This window comes from Nanorana parkeri, unplaced genomic scaffold (genome assembly GCF_000935625.1).
Source record: "Nanorana parkeri isolate BGI_ZX_2015 unplaced genomic scaffold, ASM93562v1 scaffold2112, whole genome shotgun sequence".
Classification (NCBI taxonomy): domain Eukaryota; kingdom Metazoa; phylum Chordata; class Amphibia; order Anura; family Dicroglossidae; genus Nanorana; species Nanorana parkeri.
This window is the reverse complement of record NW_017308380.1, coordinates 50,737-69,952: the sequence shown is the minus strand read 5'-3', so window position 1 is coordinate 69,952 and position 19,216 is coordinate 50,737. Positions and strand designations below refer to the sequence as shown.

The 19,216-nt window shown below is 40.0% G+C and overlaps 1 protein-coding gene across 1 annotated transcript in view; it reads right to left on the bottom strand.

Moving 5' to 3' along the window:
• The window catches only part of GLB1 (galactosidase beta 1), a 41,058-nt gene that overhangs the window by 11,377 nt on the left and 10,465 nt on the right, over nucleotides 1–19,216 (bottom strand). The window contains exons 4-12 of the mRNA XM_018572711.1: nucleotides 18,848–18,908; nucleotides 15,967–16,061; nucleotides 15,665–15,845; nucleotides 14,697–14,755; nucleotides 6,774–6,895; nucleotides 6,648–6,688; nucleotides 4,501–4,613; nucleotides 3,283–3,357; nucleotides 427–516 (exon numbers count right to left, since the gene is read on the bottom strand). Coding sequence (XP_018428213.1) covers nucleotides 427–516; nucleotides 3,283–3,357; nucleotides 4,501–4,613; nucleotides 6,648–6,688; nucleotides 6,774–6,895; nucleotides 14,697–14,755; nucleotides 15,665–15,845; nucleotides 15,967–16,061; nucleotides 18,848–18,908 — 837 coding nt within the window. The remainder of the gene's footprint in view (nucleotides 1–426; nucleotides 517–3,282; nucleotides 3,358–4,500; nucleotides 4,614–6,647; nucleotides 6,689–6,773; nucleotides 6,896–14,696; nucleotides 14,756–15,664; nucleotides 15,846–15,966; nucleotides 16,062–18,847; nucleotides 18,909–19,216) is intronic.

The following is a 19,216-nucleotide window of genomic DNA, read 5'->3' as shown; positions in this document are numbered from 1 at the left end:
ATTTTTATAATTGTAAGTAAAAATTAAATAATGTAATTATTTTAACAAAATGTAATCTAAATATTTAACTCATCATTGTAGTTTTTGCAAATATTATAGCCAAACACACTGATGGTATTCTTTCTACAATGGAAATAAAATATTATTCTGATGTTGGAAAAGTTAAGGCTACACACTCTAAAATTAATGTCAATATCAGTTATAACCATTATATAATTTTAGGACTGTAGAACATCTAATCCCCATGTTGTGGAGAATAGGGAGGAATTAGTTTAGACAACAGGTATTTTTCTTTACTTGCAGGGCCTTTAAAGGGATCAAACACAGTGAAATGTGCCGCAGAGATGTACTGCATATTTTTCTTTATTTTGGCCCGACATAAATATTAAAGCATGTGCAAAACAAGATTAATAAACTGTTACATACCTGTTTAATTTCCTCAAATGTTAAAGGATATGTACTTTTAATCGGTCCATATGATGACAAAATGTCAAGTGCTTCCAGGACAGTTTTAACCTGTGGAAATGATAAAGAAAACTTATGTTATTACATTTATATGTAAACCTAACCCCAAGAAACAGGCAGCCAATGTACTGGAGTCTTTGTCAGTGTAGCACAATTACTCAAAAGGGAAAAAAATAAGCGTATACTTTACGATTATTCATTAAAGTGACATTAAAGTCAAAGTTTTTTTTGCCCCTTCCCAATCCTGTTTGTAGGGACTTACTTTAAATGATGTCTCTTAATCAGATCTTCTTCTTCCTGTCCTTTTCAGCTGTCCCTCCAGCGCTGGTGCGGATCTCCGATCCAGCGCTGATTCCTCTGTCCTCCTCTTCTCTCATGTCCCACGGTGTCTGTGCGGTTGCACGCTGCTCCATAGACTTAGCTTGCGTCTCTCCTCAACTCCCGGCCAAACATCCGAAGTGCGTATGCGCCCGCCCCAAGATCCTTTGCGGCCACCTGAGACTCTTCAGATGTTCGGACGGGAGCGCGCGGGGGAAGACACAAGGTAAGTTTAATCCCTTTTTAAAAGGTTTTTTTTTTTGCTAGCAGTAGATATATGCAAAAACACGCAAGGGTTTAATAACCCTTTAAAGTGACCCTTCATTTTTTAATGAAAACTTTGCGGCAGTAGAGAATAATAAACATAGTAAGATCAGTTAGGGTCTGGAACTCACTGCCACAGGCGGTGATTTCAGCAAATAATGTGGAATTGTTCAAGAAACTTTTGGACGATTTCTTAAGGGACCGTAATATACAGGGGTACGGGTACTCCTAGAATGAGATCCTAATAGGTTGGACTTGATGGACTAATGTCTTTATTCAACCTCAAATACTATGTAACTATGTAACTTGCATGTTTTCCCAGTTTTATAACCATATCCCAACTGACAATTCTAGTAAAAAATAGACAGTAGGGGGTGCTGTTCTGAATGGGCATTTAAAAATGTCCATCTGATTCCCATCAGTGGGTGTGTCCAGTGTACGTACATTGCATCTGCTCCCTTTGTCGTTAAACAGCAGAGAGATGTGGGAAAGAGCACAGCACAGGGCTGAACCAAGCAGCTCTGTCCCTTGTTATGGTTGTGGTGACCAATCACAGCGTTGTGTGGGCCCTCCCCTTACTGTCATGGAGTAGGGGTGGAAAGAGGAGGTGAGTTGTTCATTAATAACAAAAGATCACAGGCAGCAGCAGCATCAAGATATTACTTTGATGGTGAGATTGTTTATAGGCCTTTTACTACCCCCGCACTGCAAAAAGTTAACTGCTTGTTTGTCTAGGGAGCTAAAATAAGAGATATACTCACCCAAACCATGATCCTGGCTGTCTCCTAGACTAGTCCCTGCAGCCCCGCTCCCCCTCTGCTCCGGCAATCTAAGGTCCTGCGAGTCATCAAGTCCTATACATGTATAGGCCATAAAAATCCTGGAGGGACGTACCATCGCTGGAGAGGAGGAGAAGACAGGCTGAAGGGACCAATCTAAGAGCCAGCCGGGATCACGGTTCGGGTAAGTATATCTGTTATTTTAGCTGCCTAGGAAAAATTAGCACTTAAGCCTTTCAGTGCAAGTGGTGGCCCAACTGCAAGGGTTTACATTTTTATTTGCCTGGAGTTCTTCTTTAAACACTTGCTAACCGGGGTGTCATTTTTTTTCCACTTGCAGTGAAATTTGTTCCAGGATCCCAGCTTCACACATCTGCTGCCGCTGTGATTGATGTCATGGGCAATACAACAGAAGGGGTGGCAGGAGGAGAAGTGAAATATTGGTCTGGGGTGGCGTGACTATTTAAAGGCATTAGACTGTAATAGCACACAATATCAACCACCTCAATACCAGCATGATTTTTAATTTCCCCAAAAAGTGGCAAAATATTAGATTGCCTTGGGATAACTACTTTCCAAAAAGGAGTCATTCTTGTTTTAACAGAAAGGGATACCGATTCTTTAAAAAAAAATCTTTCTAGACAGCCCTCTTGCCTTTTATATTCTGTCCTGATTCCGCTATCTGACCTGTATGGCGTTCAGCTTCATATTCTCATCTAACTTATTTTGGCTACCGATTCTGATCTGGTTGGTCCATCTGTATTGACCTTGGCTTTTAATCCTGTTTGATCTTCTAAGCACAATTTCCTAGGCTTCCCAGCCAACAATTATAGTTATGGATTTAAGTCCTTTATTCGGGTGAGTTGATCGGATAAGAATAACTTTGTTACTTTCCTCCCTAGACCACAACAAGCACCTAACCCTTACAGTGCAGGGGTAGCCACATTGCAAGGGTTAATACAAAATGTCTCCAAAGCTCTGCTTTAAACCATCTTATGCTGGGCACACACCTTACAACCATCGCAAGACTTTTGTCTTGCGATGGTTGTAAGGTAATTTAAAAAACGTACGATCTGCCTATCTTGGACAGGCAGATCGTACTTGTGATGAACGCAAGCCCGCCCCGTTGATGGGCGGGCTTTCCGATGAACGCAATGCTGCACACCGGCCCGTGCGGCATTTATCTTACGAACATGCCAAACACCCGCCGACAATCGTACTATTCTCGGCCGGTTTTCGAACATGTTCCTAAGATAAAAGTCGTGCGACCTTACAGTAGTAGAGGTCGCACACCTTCCACACACCTTGCGTTAATCGTACGATCGAGGGATTTCCCGTGATTATCGTACGATTATCGCAAGGTGTGTGGGCACCTTAAAGCAGTTATCCCATAAATGGATTTACCGTTACTAGATAATACACTCAAAGATAAAAAAAAAAAAGAAAATGCTCTCACTTTTTCCATGTTTATTTCTCCATAAGCAAATTTGGGTGTTGTTGGTGGAATAGGACCTTCAGGGATTTTCTTATACTAAAGAAAATTAAAAAAAAGCATGGATTAATTACTGCTACTTTAACTATGCAAGTGCTTTATTAACATTGTGCAAGGTACTTAGGCAATAACGACCCACAGGCATGAGATGATACTTGCCTAATCCCACCAAAATCAGGCAGGTTGCATGACAAGCTTATGCCTATGGTTCCTAACCCAAGCCACTGGTCAGTTTTAAGAAGCGACAGTCAGTCATGCAAGCTAGAAAATTATTTCCACCCTCCCACTCCCAAGATGAGTGGCCCTGGCAGTGTTTGCCTGCATAGTCTACTTGCCGATGCCTTAATTTCATTCACGTACACAAGTATATTTACCCTGCCCTTTTTATGAATCCATTAAGACTAGACTGCTTAGGCTGGTTTGCAAAACTGACCATCCTTCGCTAACAAGCTCTGAGCACCTTAAAGAAAAAATTTGATTAACCCTTGCAGTATGGCTGCAAGGGTTAACTGCTCGTTTGAGTCTAGGTGCTAAATAAAGAAAAAAAAAGCTATATTTATAAAGTTATATTTACCCAATATTTCCGATATTATGAGGATCATTCCATCTATGCAGCAGAGCAGCGGACACTTCAGAAACTGGAGAAGCAGGGAGTCGGCACAGCAGTGCCGGTGGATATTTTTTTTTTAAAGCACCTAGACAAAAACGAGCATTTAACCCTTGCAGCGTGGGGGTAGCCCTACTACAAGGGTTATACATTTTTTCCCTGGAGTTCTTCTTTCAAAGCAACCATATATCAGCTTTTAGGATAACTAATTCAGACCAATAACTGACCTGTGATATAGCCGATATGGGCTACGCTACCTAACTCAATTTTACACATTGTTAGGAAACTTGTCAGTACAAAACACCAAAACAGACTGGCATATTTAATACAGACAAGATCCTTATGGGGAAGAAAAAAAAAGCACAACATACTTATTAAAAGAAAACCGATGACCTTATTTTAGAGATAAAAGTAGAAAATGGTTTCAGGCTTGTAGACCAGCAAAAGAGATGCCAGTGGATTTGGTACACAAATGTGAGGAATGATTAAACAACTTCTTTAAATATTGGTCAACTGGTCAACTGAAACAAGTGGAACTAAAATCACAAAGATCATGCACGAAACCCAGGTAACACCTTCTTTATAACTTCTCGAATGGCAAAATATTTATCTGTCAGATCTCCAGCTTCAGATAGCGGTGCATCATAATCGTAGCTTGTGGGTTGTGGTTCATATGGCGTGTTTGCACCTACAAGCAACAAAGCATTAAGTGTAAACACAAAAAAAAAAAACTAGACAGATAACTTGCTGTAAACTACAAAATGCGATACTTGGATTAATTCTAAATGGGTACAACCTAATGCACAAATTCGTTTTATTAAACATTAGTTTTCTTTGAAGTCAAATTAAACAAAACATGTTGTTGCTCCAGGGGCTGTGACTTCCCATAGGCGCTGTTCCGACAGAAAAATAAATAAATATATCGACTTTTGAATCAGCAGTTGCCGACAGGGCCACCCATGGCATGGTTTTCGGCCAATATGTCAGGAACTGACTGAATTTGGACTAGTTTAAAGCTGACTAGCTGTTTACATTACTATGCCTCATTGATGGGTGGTGCGTCACCTCAATCATCTATTGTTTGGGCTTGCACTTTATGTTTGTATGAAAAGGTCTTTAATAAAAATTCTGTTTGCCCAAAAAAAAATGGATTTTTTGTTATATACACTTTTTTTTCCGTTTTGGATAGACCACGGAATGGTTAAGAAAGGTCAGGCTTTTTTCTGTGTCTAGTTGAGGAAAATTTAGCACATCAGGAAGAGGAGAGGTCTTCAAAATAAGGGAATATAAAGAACATTTTACATTAAAAAGCACAACCCCCCCCCAACTATATGCTGCACTGCTAAATCATCCCATTTTAATATGAACAATTTATAAGGAATATTACAAACATAATTACAGATGACCGCACCTTGACCCAGACTGAGTAAGAGAAGCTTACCAAGCTTAATAATAGAAGTGAAAAGCTAAATATCTCCCTTACTGTAGCTATAAATAAAAGCTTAAAATAATCCGGCCAATAATGGTTTATACTTTTTCAAGGGAATAGAACGCTGCGAGAGCCCTTCTTTTAACTATTTTTAAAACATTTTGACTGTTCAGGAGTGCACCAAGACTGTCTGACCAGAGTCTCCCTCTGCAAAATGGTGAATATGTCACATTTAACAAGATCATCATTTCATCATTTAAAGAACAACAAAAAAGGGGAGCTTAAAGAGCTAAAAGCAAATCAATGACAGGAACCTGTAGCAACCAATCAGGTAGCATTTTCATCAATATGACATAATGAAAAAGATATGCTGTGGATTCCTACTTTGGATATAACTGCTAAACAGCGTGGACGGAAGAATCCTTCTGCCGGCCTATTGTATTCGGACAGCCAACACCCAACACTGTCAGAATACCCGAACAGTTACTGCAGCTGATTGCACTCAATTTTTGTCAAGCCAGCAGGGCCAATTCGGCTGTTTCCTTGTCCTGCTGACTCGGCAGAATTTGCCCCCGTTGACATCCCTCCATTGGACAAAAGTTGATCTTCCATTGATTTTTGTCGAAGGAACCAGTCTGAAAATTTCTGGCGGAACGGTGACTGCAGGGATTCAGTCAACGTTCATGAATGCTGACAGTGCCAGGTGCCCGCTGTTAGCAAGCAACGGCTACATCGGGAAATTCATCCTTCCATGGATGGGGAATCTGTTATATTTTTTTGTTCACCCCACAGCCTGTGAACAATGGGGCAAGGAGGCTCAGAATATTTTACAAAGCATTTCCATCAAAGCTAATAAGCAGCCGGCTTTGATATGACCGCCGGTTCCGACAAGCTCTCATTTTAATGACAACTGGTCCCGTGCAATAGAAAAAGTTTGGGTTAATACTGCTAGTGAATCCACCGACAATGGGCAGCCTTTACAAACTACAACAGGGCAGATACAATACAGCACTGGCCCATTTATTGAACAGTAAACTGCTGCATACAGGGAAGTCCCATAGCAAATAGAGTCACATTCAATGACAAGATTTTATCTAACAATAACTTCAAAAAAAAACAACTGTGTGGTCCAAGCACAAACTATGTACTATGTATTAATAGAAATATTAGAAATCTACCTACCAATCTAATTTTTCTCTCATTACCTGAAATGTACACATTCCAACAACAAAAGCATTTTGTGTTGCCAGAGCAAAACAAATTATTTACACAATTTTGACAAAAACATTTTACCATTCCAGTAGCCAAAATTGGTTCCACCTATAAACATATACCTGATGGAAAGAAAAAAAAATATTAACATTTCCAAAAAAAAAATAAGAGTGCACATAAATTATTGTTTTTCTTAGTCCAACTCACATATTGACACTTGCTCCATGATCAAGAATTTCGGTTAGTGTTTTCACTATTCTTTCTGTTGCCACAACAGAATGTGGTTCTCCCCAGTGATCCAGCCAGCCAGTATAAAATTCTGAATTTATCTGTAAAATAGTAAAAAAAAAAAAAAAAAGAAGGACAGTAAAATTGAGTAGCGCACCTAGGAGAAAGTTGTTTTTTGGCAGTATAAAAAAAAAAAAAAGAAGAATCACTGCCCTGTCCAATGCCAAGCCTCGAGCACCCGGGTAGATTTGGGTGCCGGCTAGGAGGTGTCCTCGCTCCAACAAAACAACACAAAGGAAAAAAAAAGTCACACAGGAAGATCCAACAGATAATACACTTTTAATCATAAGGCTGAGCATTTCCAGCATACTGTGACTCTCCGCCTAGAAGCCACCAGCTGGATTGCATTTCATCCGTTTAGAGTTTGATCATAGAGACACAGGCGGCCCCGAGTGCCCATAAGTCTACACTCAAGGATATATTTAAAAACAATATGCATAGCCATTCATCCTGCAAATTTGCATATACATTTGTTATGTGCGAATGGAGGCAAGAACACTCCACCAGGTGGAGCTAATGAGCATAGGAAAGTAGTATAAAGCTGGCCATACACCTATAGATTTTTTGCTATCAGCCTCTTGTCAGATGGAAAAAGTGCAACAGATTACTCCATCTAAATCAGAATGTTCACGTATTTTGAGAGCCAGCGGGGCTGACTAGCTTGGCCCAGTGGGAGATTCCGCCATCCACACAATTTAGCGTAGATGGGAGGAATCTGTTGCACTTTTTCCATCTGACCAAAAGGCTGATAGAAAAAAAAAATCTATAGAAAATCTATAGGTGCATGGCCAGCTTTGAGCATCATTTGAATGTCACAGCATATTTGAATATTATTGCTGACCATGTACATTAATTTATGGTTACAGTATACCCAATGTCTTTTTCCAGCCACATTACTACTACTTTAGTACTGATACTGATGTAAATAAGCGTCCTGTACTAAAGTGGCAGCAGCCGTATTCTGGTACTGTTTCAGCTGACTGTTTGCTTTCACATTTCCGGTTACCGAAACCAAAAGCAACGAGGATTTTATTACTTCCAGTTTTAGCCTGTCATTTCTCCAGCTGCTGTGGCTGGAGAGGAAGCTGACGAAGCACAATCTTTACTTCATCAGCTACTTTGGGGTCCATAGGTGACATTTAGGGGTCTAATAGACCCCTGATGTCTACATAAATTTAGTTCCCTATGTGATAGTATGTGATGCAAAGTTATGTGTAAAACAAACAAAAAAAAAAGTTAAAAAAATTAAAGTGACAAATAATAAAACATTTTAAAAAGGCAAAGAAAAAATAGTTTTAAAGCCTTCCACCACCGCATACATACGCACAAACATGTGTCGGGTGTGAAAATGACAATTGTGTCACACATGTTACATATTGTCGTGAACATTGGAGTGAGAGCAATAACTTTAGTGACATCACTCACTGTTAACACTCTCCCAGAGAGCGGCAAATCCCCGTTCACGCCATCATGTCTGTAAACGTGTGCCAAACGCAAGAAAATTGTGCGCTTTGACGCACATTCACCGTACACATCAAACACACGGAACACATCAAAAATGCCAAAAGCGCTTGCAGAGCCATTACCAGGTAATGGCACCCCCAAAAGGTTGACTAACAAAAAAAAGCAGGAAACAAAATGCCCGCAAATTAAGGGATTTCACCGCAATAAACACGGAAAGCAATGATGTGAATGGGGCCTTAAAGTTTTTAAAGCATCATCATAGGGCAATTTCAGGTACCATCGTTTTTTTGCCATTTCACTGGCACGCACACTTTTCACATGTTTGCCATTTACCCGACACAACCTCATCTATATTGTGTTTAGGCACTTAGGCATCATTCACACACAACGCAAGAGCAAAATTGTAAATGCGTATAGTCGCATATATGCACGTATGTATGCCCATAATGAATGCAATCCCAGAATGCATAATTTTTCATAGAAACTTTAATGTACTGTGCGCGCACATATGCGTATATGTGCGCAATTCCAAACCCGGACGCATCTCGGTTCCATTTTGTTTTTGCGCATCTTTATGCAGCGCAAAAATACTGCTCCATACGCAGCTATGCGCGCATCTGTGTGCAGCGTATTATATGGCAGTGTGAATGAGGCCTAAAAGGAATTTTAGTGCACACAATTTCCTAAAAAGATCGATTTAATAAACATTTGCACAAATGGGGCGTGGCCTGAACATGGCGCCGAGAGGACGTGCATATGGGGCGGGATTAGGTCCCATGTTTACCTCGGGCCTGCGGGCTCCTTGCCAATGGGGTGTTTTGGTTGTCCAACGAAGTGATATATTCTCCATATCTCACTCTGCTGGCGGCTGTGTTTAGCCTTTTTCCCCAAGTTTCAGGCGTTTCCTCTCCGTGTTGGAGTTAACCCATAGGAACGCTTGGGTTGTAATTGTTTATTGCTACGTTGTTTGTTTGTTTTTCTTTCTTTCTTTCCTGCACTAGGGTCGGACATAGCCTCACCCTCGGTGCGACTAGTGCTCTATCTGTTTCTTTCTGTTCTTCATCTCTGGTTGTTGTGTCCTTGTGTGAAGGACAGTGTCTTTGTCGAGTCTTCCTTAGTGTTTGTCTGTGCCCGGTCCTGGGCCACTGGGAATTTCTGTTCTTTGTGTTCAGTGTTTGTTTCCCCACTCTCCTGAGATTGCCGTGGATCCGTCCGCGCGGACCGAGGGAGAGTATCCCTTGGAGAGTTGGTGTGTTATTACTGTTTATCCATAAGTGTTATGTAAGAAAAAGGGAAAAGTCATGGGAGTACAGATGCAGATCCGAGAGCTGTGAGCTGTAAGCGAGCGAATTAAGGGGGCGGACCGGGCTGGAAGCTAGTGAACAAGATATTCTGAAGCTGTATACAAATGTATGACCAATGCCTGGCCGCACGGCCCAGATGTATGTACGGTTCTGTGTATGTGCTCTTATGTTTGCAGAAATAAAGAATTTAAAAAAACAAAAAATTTGCACAAATATCATGCAACATAAAAAAATTGCTACTAACATTTTTTTATTCTACAGTGCCTCTGTGTATAAATACTGTAGCTGTTTGGGGGTTTAAAGCAGTTTTCTAGCCAAAATTCCAATTTTAAAATGTGTACAAACAGTTCCGTTAGCGAAAGGGTTAAAGTGGTATTAAAGTCAAAAGGTCTTTAAGCTATTTTACATGCCGATTAAATCACTTACAATGAATGCTGCATCTTAATGTTTAACATTTTTCTTGCAGAATCATTGAGCACTGGCCCCAATATCCTGTTTTAGGGTGGCTCCTTTCCTTCTAAAGGTCCAATGGAGCCACCTCTGTGTTTATTAGTAAGCCTTTGTGTCCCCACGAACACACAGGCACAGCAAGGCAAGCCACTCCCCCTGCTCCCCATGCCTCCTTCCTTCTCTAAGCTAGTAGATGCACAGCTGCAGGAGACTGCTCTGTCTCTCTTAATCTGGTACTGGCCAGGAAGTTCAGGGAAGCCAAGCTCAGAGCGTTGGAGCCAGTTATTTGGAAACATGATGACTGTAAGTGCTTGAGCTAAAATGTAAACAAATACTTTGCTGGACAATATATCAGTTAGATCTGGGATCATCTTTTGAAAAAAAATGTGAGCGTTCAAGACTACTTTAAATGCACCATGACACAATGCATGTATCATCTCAAGCTGTTTCCATAAATAGGACAGCGGCTTCATTATGCTTCAGAATTTGTACACTCATTTTACACATATTTGTGAGCATGCGACAAATGGAGTAAGCATCAGAGCACATGACAAGAGAATATAATAATTGTGCAAAATGGGGAATCGTATGACTAATGCTTCTCGTTTCATACAAGTCTTTTGTTTTAAAGATTGCTGACACTTCTATAAGACTATGGTGTTGTTGAAATTGTGTTAATACCCAAAACATTTTTTCTTTTTGGATGGAGTGGGGGAAGGTTCAGGAACCCAGTCAGATTTTACTGCTATCTGAGGCTCTGTTAGAGAGATTTCCCTCTACTTTCTTTTCTGGGAACAACCTTTCACCAAAACAAGAAGGGAACATCTGTACCAGGGAGACTGACAACAGTACAATGTTTACAGGGATTGTAGCATTTACCTACTAAACTTAAAACATGAATGTTATGTCTGTCTGTGTTGCTCTTGGAGAGTTTGCTTTACTTTCTGTCTGTTGAAAATGTTGTCCCCAGGACTGTTAGAGGAAATCTCTCTGACCCGGATAGCAGTAAAACCTGACAGAAGCATATTTTTACTGAAGCTAGACTGGTTACTGCACATATGTGGCGCTTCCCTACCGTTCCCTTCGAGTAAGTATAGAGTTTCGCAGGTTATGTTTTTGGAAAAACTGTCTGCTATCCAAACTGGTACAATTAATAAATTTTTTAAAATCTGCGAACCGTGGATTGATTCATACATGTCCTACTCTTTTAACATGGACTCCTTGGTCCTGTAATGTCTTTGTTTTTGCTTCATTATCCTGGTTAACTCTTATGAGATATGGGCCTGCTGTGTGGAGGGACGCTCCCTCCCCACTTTTGTCCCCCCCTCCCACTCCTTTGTTCTCCCCTCCCCCAGCTCTCTTTCCTTTTCCTCTTCCCCTTCACCACTAATCCAAAAATTGAATGAATGAAAAACCTGACACGAGTTCTCATCCTTTTCCAATATCCAATGGAAAAAAAATCACCAGCACTGGTGAACGTATTTCCTTATTCAGTTTATTAAAACTCACATCACATGGGTAATACAAACCAACATTTCAAGACCACGCAGGGTACCTTCTTCAGAACTTGTTCACACCATCTCCAGACCAGATCTGAATGCGTTTCTGCAAACAGGGTTTTTTTTCATCTCTATTGGCTTTTAGGTATGTTGCAGTGTGTTCTGGTGAGTTTGGTGTGTTTACATGCGTTTTTATGTGTTCCAAACCAGAAAAAATGTGACATGCTGGACTTTTTTTTAAAGCTCTGGAACTGACCGCAGTGGTGTAAACTACGGGCAGAAAAACCATTGGAATCTATGGGGACACGTTTTTGGACCAGACAAAAAAACGTTCTGGTCTGGATCTGATCTAGAGATGGTGTGAACAAACCCTCAGGGTGACATAGTAACGTCACTGCGTGGCCCGGAAACATTGGCTTGTAACATGTTTAGGTGACATGAGTTTAATGAACTGAACAAGGAAATACGTTCATGACTGCTGGTGATTTTGCATTGAATATTTGGAAGTTTCACACTGCTTCATCCATGTAATCACTGCAAGCACCACCATCTGCACGACAAAGGTCGACAATGCTGTAAGGAGTGCAGGTGATCCACAATATCTACTCATCCTTTCCCACTCTATCCAAGGACTTAAAGAAAACAGTTTTCGCTATATATAGACTTTGTGTGTGTGTGTTGTAAAGTAGCCACCACACCAAGCTCACTCCCATGATGGAATACAATCTCAATTCAAATTAGTAAACTAAATGTGAGGCTACTTTACAACACACACACACACACAGGGACCATGGGGAAACAAAAGTAGCCACTCTCCAGAAGGAAGGACAGTGTCCGCATGAATTCAGAGATGGTTTGAGGATCTACAGCTGAGCGATACACAAATAAGCTACAGTTTTGTTAATAGTTAAAGTACTTGAATGCCTTTTTAAGATATAACTCCTGAGTTTAGTGTCACGTTAAGGTTAAGAGAGCAGCATGTTCTTTTCAAAATACAGTTCCTGTATTTATTTCCCTTATCTATGTTGCTCATTAGTTGCACTAATTCAGACTTTCTCAACAGGAAAGCATCTGCTGTTGCATATAAAACAGTACATTCTATAGTACTCATAGTCAAACATAGAGAATAGTAAGGGCCAAAATACATTCTATTTACATTCTAATTCAGTAAAATGGGCTAAACCTTACTAGAGGTGGCAGTTAAAAAGGGTCAATAATTGAAAAGTATGACTGAGTAACTTCTTGTACTTTATGTTTAAAAATATATATATTATGATAAGGCAATACAAGGATTAATTAAGCAAGAAACCTAATTGGTGACAATGGAGAATGTGGTCCCTCCACACCATCAGAGTGATCTCCAGAGTGTGGAGCTACCCACAACCAGGGCATTAATATCCCCTTCCACAGCATGGGAAACAGGGAGGGGGATGTTAATTTACATTCTGTGTGCAAGAAGAGGTTAAACTGATATTGTATCTTTTTTTAACAATTTATAAAGAGATCTTTATTTTGCAAATAAATAATAGAAAGTGCCCCTATGGCACGATTTACTGAGAATTATGGAACTTCAAAAGAGTGGGCATAGCAGATGATCTTTTCTTCCACACTCACTCTCTAAGGCTCTGTTCACACCTAGGCGTTTCGTGACGCGCGTTTTTACCGCGATTCGCGGCGACAAACGCGCGTTTCTGAGGGCTACTTGGCTGTATCCCAATGGAAACGCGCTACAAAAACGCCGCAAAGAAGCTCATGTACCTTTTCAGGCGTAGGCCGTTTTGTAGCGCGTTCAGACGGGCTGAAATACGGCAAGGTGTGAACCATACCCATAGAAAACAATGGGATTTTCATGTTTGAGCGTTTTGTAGAGCTTCGTAGAGCGTTGAACGCACTACAAAAAGTACAGGTGTGAACCAGGCCTAATTGGAAATCAACATCTAAATAAAACAGCTAGGCTTAGAGGGAGTCACCCCCCTCCGACTCATTCAGTTCTCCTAAATAATAAGCATGAGGATGGTAATACTAGTTAAATCTTTGAAGTAGAACTGAAGCCAAAAGTGTTCACATTGGAAGAGTTCCCCTTACTGCTTGTTATAGGGACAACTCTAACATTTGGGATTTTCTCTTACTTTTTTTTTTTTTAGACATAATGGTCACTTAAACAATATAGAGAGGTTACGTCAATAATAAAAAAAAAAAGAAAATACAGCACTTGACAGAGGGTCCAGCCCTTCCCACTCTATCCAAAACTAATTAGAAAGGTTTTGCCTAGAGATTCCTCCTAGACATGCATCAAAGCCAACACAATAAACCATAAAGCACCAACTACAATAGCAATTCCCACCCACTCAGACTTAAACCCTTTACATATTCAGTAGATCATACAGTATGCCCAGAACCAGGTGAAGCTTTACAAGCTGGGTGTGACATGTTGTGCCACCTAAGCCCAAATTAACGAAAAATGTATACAATTACATTCAGGGTGCTATTCTCATTATTTCACAAGTCCACAAAAATTTAATAGGGACATTTACATTGACCACCAATATAAGAGGGGCATTTATACTGAGCGCTAATGTAATGGGGGCATTGGGAGTCAGTGTAAAGGTAGCCATACACCTTACAACCATTGTACAACTTTTTGTCCCGACATCTTACTCTCGTTAAATTTTCGTTCAAACAGCCCATCATGAACAGACCAATGTAGTTTGCAATTATCGTTCCTCAGCACCACTAACTGGCCGATTTTCGTCGATCGAACAACCAAATTTTCGTTTGAGCATGTGCAATTTTCATCTTGAGATTTTTGTTGTACAAAAACGCCACTAAATCGGTCAATATTCATCCAATTAGACAAAAATTTTCTAGCCTGCTTGAAAGACGAAAATCTGCCACTTGTACAGTAATTGCGGCTGTGCACTTCCCATCAACTGGCAGATTTTCGGACGAAAAATCAGCAGATAATTGTAAGGTGTAAGGGCACCTTAAGGGTGTGAATTTGTTGGATGAATTTGAGTTGAGCTTCACATGAGGAGGGGGGTTGATAGTATCTGAGTATGAGGTTGGCTAACATTGCTGCAATAAATTGCACTCAAATAACTAAGATTAAGCAAATGTATTCTTACCAGTGGTCCACGTGGTTGGCTGAATCGCTGAACTTCAAAGGCCGCTGTTACATTGGTTCCTGAAGAAAAAAGCCAATATAAACCACAAGTAAGGATTATTTTTGTTTGTTGAAACAGTGAAGCAGGGGAAACCTTCCTATTTTTTACTATATAAAAGAAAAACGTACCGAAAATTTTGAAAAAATAAACCTTGTTTTTGTTATGTTATGAAACATTAGTACCTAATTTTTTGGTAAAATATGGGGTCACGTTGGGTAAATAGACACCAAACATGCCAAGCCTTAAAATTGCATCCGCCTACAAAATTAACAAAAATAAATAAATAGCATACCCAAAATTGGCGACACTTTAAAAGCTTTTACCACTCATCAGTTTAGGGTTTTTAATGATTGAGCTCCCTACAATTATTGCTCATACTCCGACGTTAGCGGTTATATGTAACATGTGCGTATCCATTTATGCAACTTGCAGAAAAATTGATACGTCCCCACAGTGAGAATCTTGTATTTCCTGCATCTTTGATCAGTATAAAACAGCATATTCTGATGTTAGAATAGCATGACATGGTTTAACCACTTCTGCACCTTCATATAAACAACCAGTCCACTGCCCTACTGTTCTGGGATGACAAACCTGTATGTCCTTTCGTGCCTACCTGTGTACATCATTGACACACATTTAGGGGAATTTAAAAAAAACTATTTGAAGGAGGGAGTGCAGTGAGTGGTGATATGGGATATTGAAAAAGGCCTGTTTACATGAGCGGGTTTACCTAAAGAGCAACATAAATCCACGTACAGCCACCTACTGGCTCAATACTACTGGCTCAATACTATGGGCGTCTGTACACAGCAGCATTGTATACCGGACATGGAAATATGCCTGTAATTTACGCTATATGGCCTCATGTGCCTGTTCACATGACGCCTAATACACAGAGACATGTTTTGTTTTTGTTTTTTACTAACCTGGCCCAAAATCTACAGTTGTATATAAGCCTTCAATGGATCCACATCTGACATAAGGTAGACCCGAGCCATCCGTTGTAAATAAAATCACTTCATCCCCTAAATGTTGACGGAAGAGCTTCATCAGATGTCGAAGATAATTGTAATCACAAGTAAAGTAGCTTCCATACTCATTTTCAACCTGTTAAAATAAGCATGTATTAAAAGCAGTCATAGACAATGTGTTAATAGGAGTTAGATTTAATTAAAACTAAATATCTAAATAAAACTTTATTATATGGAAATGAGAAACCTATGTTTACCTGCACGGTAATAATAGGACCCCCATTTTGATAAAGAAGGGGTTTTATCTTGGGAAGGAATACACTCATCCAGTTATCCACAGCCTGGAGATAATCTTAAAAAAATAAAAAATAAAATAAAAAAACATAATAATAGAACCCCTTCATGTTTCTTGAAAATATTAAATAAGTGATTTTAGGCTACATTAAACAAACATAATATTCTCCAAAAAAAATGACCCTCAACAGCAGCTGTGCAAAAAAATAGCCTTTCCAAAAATCACTTTTGAATCACTTGTGTACACAGATGAGAGAGGATCCATCATAGAGAAAAAACCTTTATTGAACATTTGGTTTTCCAGAGACATTGTATAATTATGTTAATTTTGCTTATGTATTTTTAAATAATTAGAATATTGCTGCTCGCGCTGAGCACTTTGTATAGAACATTAAACAAACAGCCTAAATGGTCCCTCTAATACTGTTATTTAACTCTCTGCTGTTTACTTAAAGGAGAACTATGAGGTGAGTGATTTGCAATCATTCTAATAGTTAGAGCCGACCTGTGACAATGAGACTGTCACCCTACACCTCCTCCTAGTCCCGTAGATCTATGACCTTTACGCAAGTATCCTGTCCCACCAACAACACACTATATCTGATCACTCCTCCACCAACCTTATCCAATTAGCAACTCTCCACTTCCCTCCATCTAAGTTACTACCCTAAGGTGCCCATACACCTTACGATTATCGTACGATAATCGTATGCGATCGACTTTTCGTACGACATTCGTAACGTGTGAATGTAGTGCCCGACCGATAGTACTGTACAATCGTACGACTTTTGACGGTCAAGCATGTTTGAAAACTTTGGTCGATCGTACGATGTTCGCAATGGTTGCTGGCGTTTCGTCCGTCAAAAGTCGTACACCTTACGATTATCGAACGATACTTTTCGTCCGATGATCGAACCGTCGTTCGATCATCGGACGATTTTCGTACGACGGCCCCATCCTGCCCCGATTATCACAAGGTTCAATCAGCGGTAGTTAAAAAAAAACACCTGGACGACTTGCGGTAATTGACCGCAATTATTTTAGTTTGCACATGCGCAGTGTTAAATCGTACGACTTTTGACGGACGGAAACACCACCAACCATGCGAACATCGCACGATCGACCAAAGTTTTCAAACATGCTTAACCGTCAAAAGTCGTACGGTTGTACAGTAGTATCGGTCGGGCACTCTATTCACACGTTACTATTGTTGTACGAAAAGTCGATCGCGTACGATAATCGTAAGGTGTATGGGCACCTTAAGGCTATGTTGGGGCCGGGAAAAAATGTGTTGTGTTAAACTATGTTAAGTGATCATATATGAAATGTGCATATTTTATCAGAAACTTGCATTAGGATTTTTTTTATTTTTTACCGGTGTATGTACCATGAGGTGCATGGTCATTTAAATGACCATGTCAGCACAGGGTCACGTGTATGAAAAACATACTTGCAAAACAAGACTGCATACACTTACCTTTCTAGTGGGAAATGATTAATTTTAATTTTTGTTTGGGATGTGATTTTACCCTCCAACATCTTTTCGACCTTTTATTCAAAAGCTGGATTAATAGTTTTACCGATGTATTCAAATACTTGATAAAAACAAATCCCATCCCCTTCTCTTTTGTTATTATATTCTGTTAATAGAGCAGTCTTCATACTTAAAAATAAAAAAGGCCAGACCTCTTTCTGACTGGCTGTGGGCTGCACTGTGGTCAGTAGTACAGAGACATGCCCCAGCTTAGGAGATAAGTAGGAGTAAAAAATGCCCCTACGTCAGTGGACAGAGGTAGTAAAGAATACCCTTATGTCAGTGGGAATAAAAAAAAAAGAAAGGAGATCAGTGGGGAGAATGGCGCCTTATCAGTGTAAAGGTGCCCACACACCTTACGATGATCGTACGATAATCGCAGGAAATCCCGCGATCGTACAATAATCACAAGGTGTGTGGAAGGCATGCAACCGTTTCTACTGTACGGTCGCGCGACTTTTTTGTCTTACGAACATGTTTGAAAACCAGCCGAGAATCGAACGATTTACGGCTGATTTGTGGCATGATCGTAAGATAACTGCCGCACGGGCCCGTGTGCGCAAGCGCACACTGCTCGTTCAGCATTGCGGTCATCGCAAGCCCGCCCCTAAGCGGGGCAGGCTTGCAATGATCGCAAGTACGATCTGCCTGTCCAAGATGGGCAGATCGTATGTTTTTTTAATTACCTTACAACCATCGCAAGACAAAATCTTGCGATGGTTGTAAGGTCTATGGGCACCTTCAGTGGGATTCAGAAAGCCCCCTTCCTAGTAGTGTTGTCTGTGGGAGTGGAACTAATGCTCTCATCTGGTAATTTTACTTACATATGTGTGATCATGCAAGGCCTTCTAATTGCAGCGGCCAGTTTATGGCAACTGGTGGGCCGTAGTTTGAGCATAGTGTTACGATGTAAAAAAAAAAATAATTAAGCAGCATTTACTTGATAGGTCTAAATATTCAAACATTTAGTTAAAAAAAAATAAATAAATCAGCAAAGGTTATTTTAGAAAATACATGTTTGAAATGTTGCTTTCAGAAAGTGGCTTTCAGAAACATACCATTTACAGCCAGAACTTACTAATTAAACTGTGTATGCATGGAAGTTTATTAGAAAAATCTCTTACGCTTTTAATCAGATGAATCAAATAAAAATAAACAATTACAAACACAGCATTACAAGTATGAAGCTATTGAGCTAAATAGAATGGAAAGTGGGCTAAACATTAAGAAATAAATAGAATTACAAAAGGATCTCATATAAAAAAAGACTTTTGGAAAATAATTAAGTCAAGTTTAAGAATTCAGAATACCTGGATCAGAAGACCGGAGAACAATAGACTTCTTTGTTAAAAGCCAAGGAGGTAATCCTCCCTGCAAGAAAACAAAAGAAAGTTCAGTTATACAGACAGATGAAGTCATAACATTATGACCACTGACAGATGAAGTGAATAACACTGATTATGTCGTTACAAATGCACCTGGAAGTGTGTGGGACCAAAAGTGGTTCAAGGAAAGAAAACATGATAGGGTCGTGGGTGGCCAGGGCTCATTGATGCACATGGGGAGCTAAGGATGCTCCATGTAGTCCAATCCAACAGAAGAGTAACTGTAGATCAAAATGATGAAAAAGTAGCCACAGACCAGTCAGGGTGCCCATGCTGCCCCATTTTCACCACCAA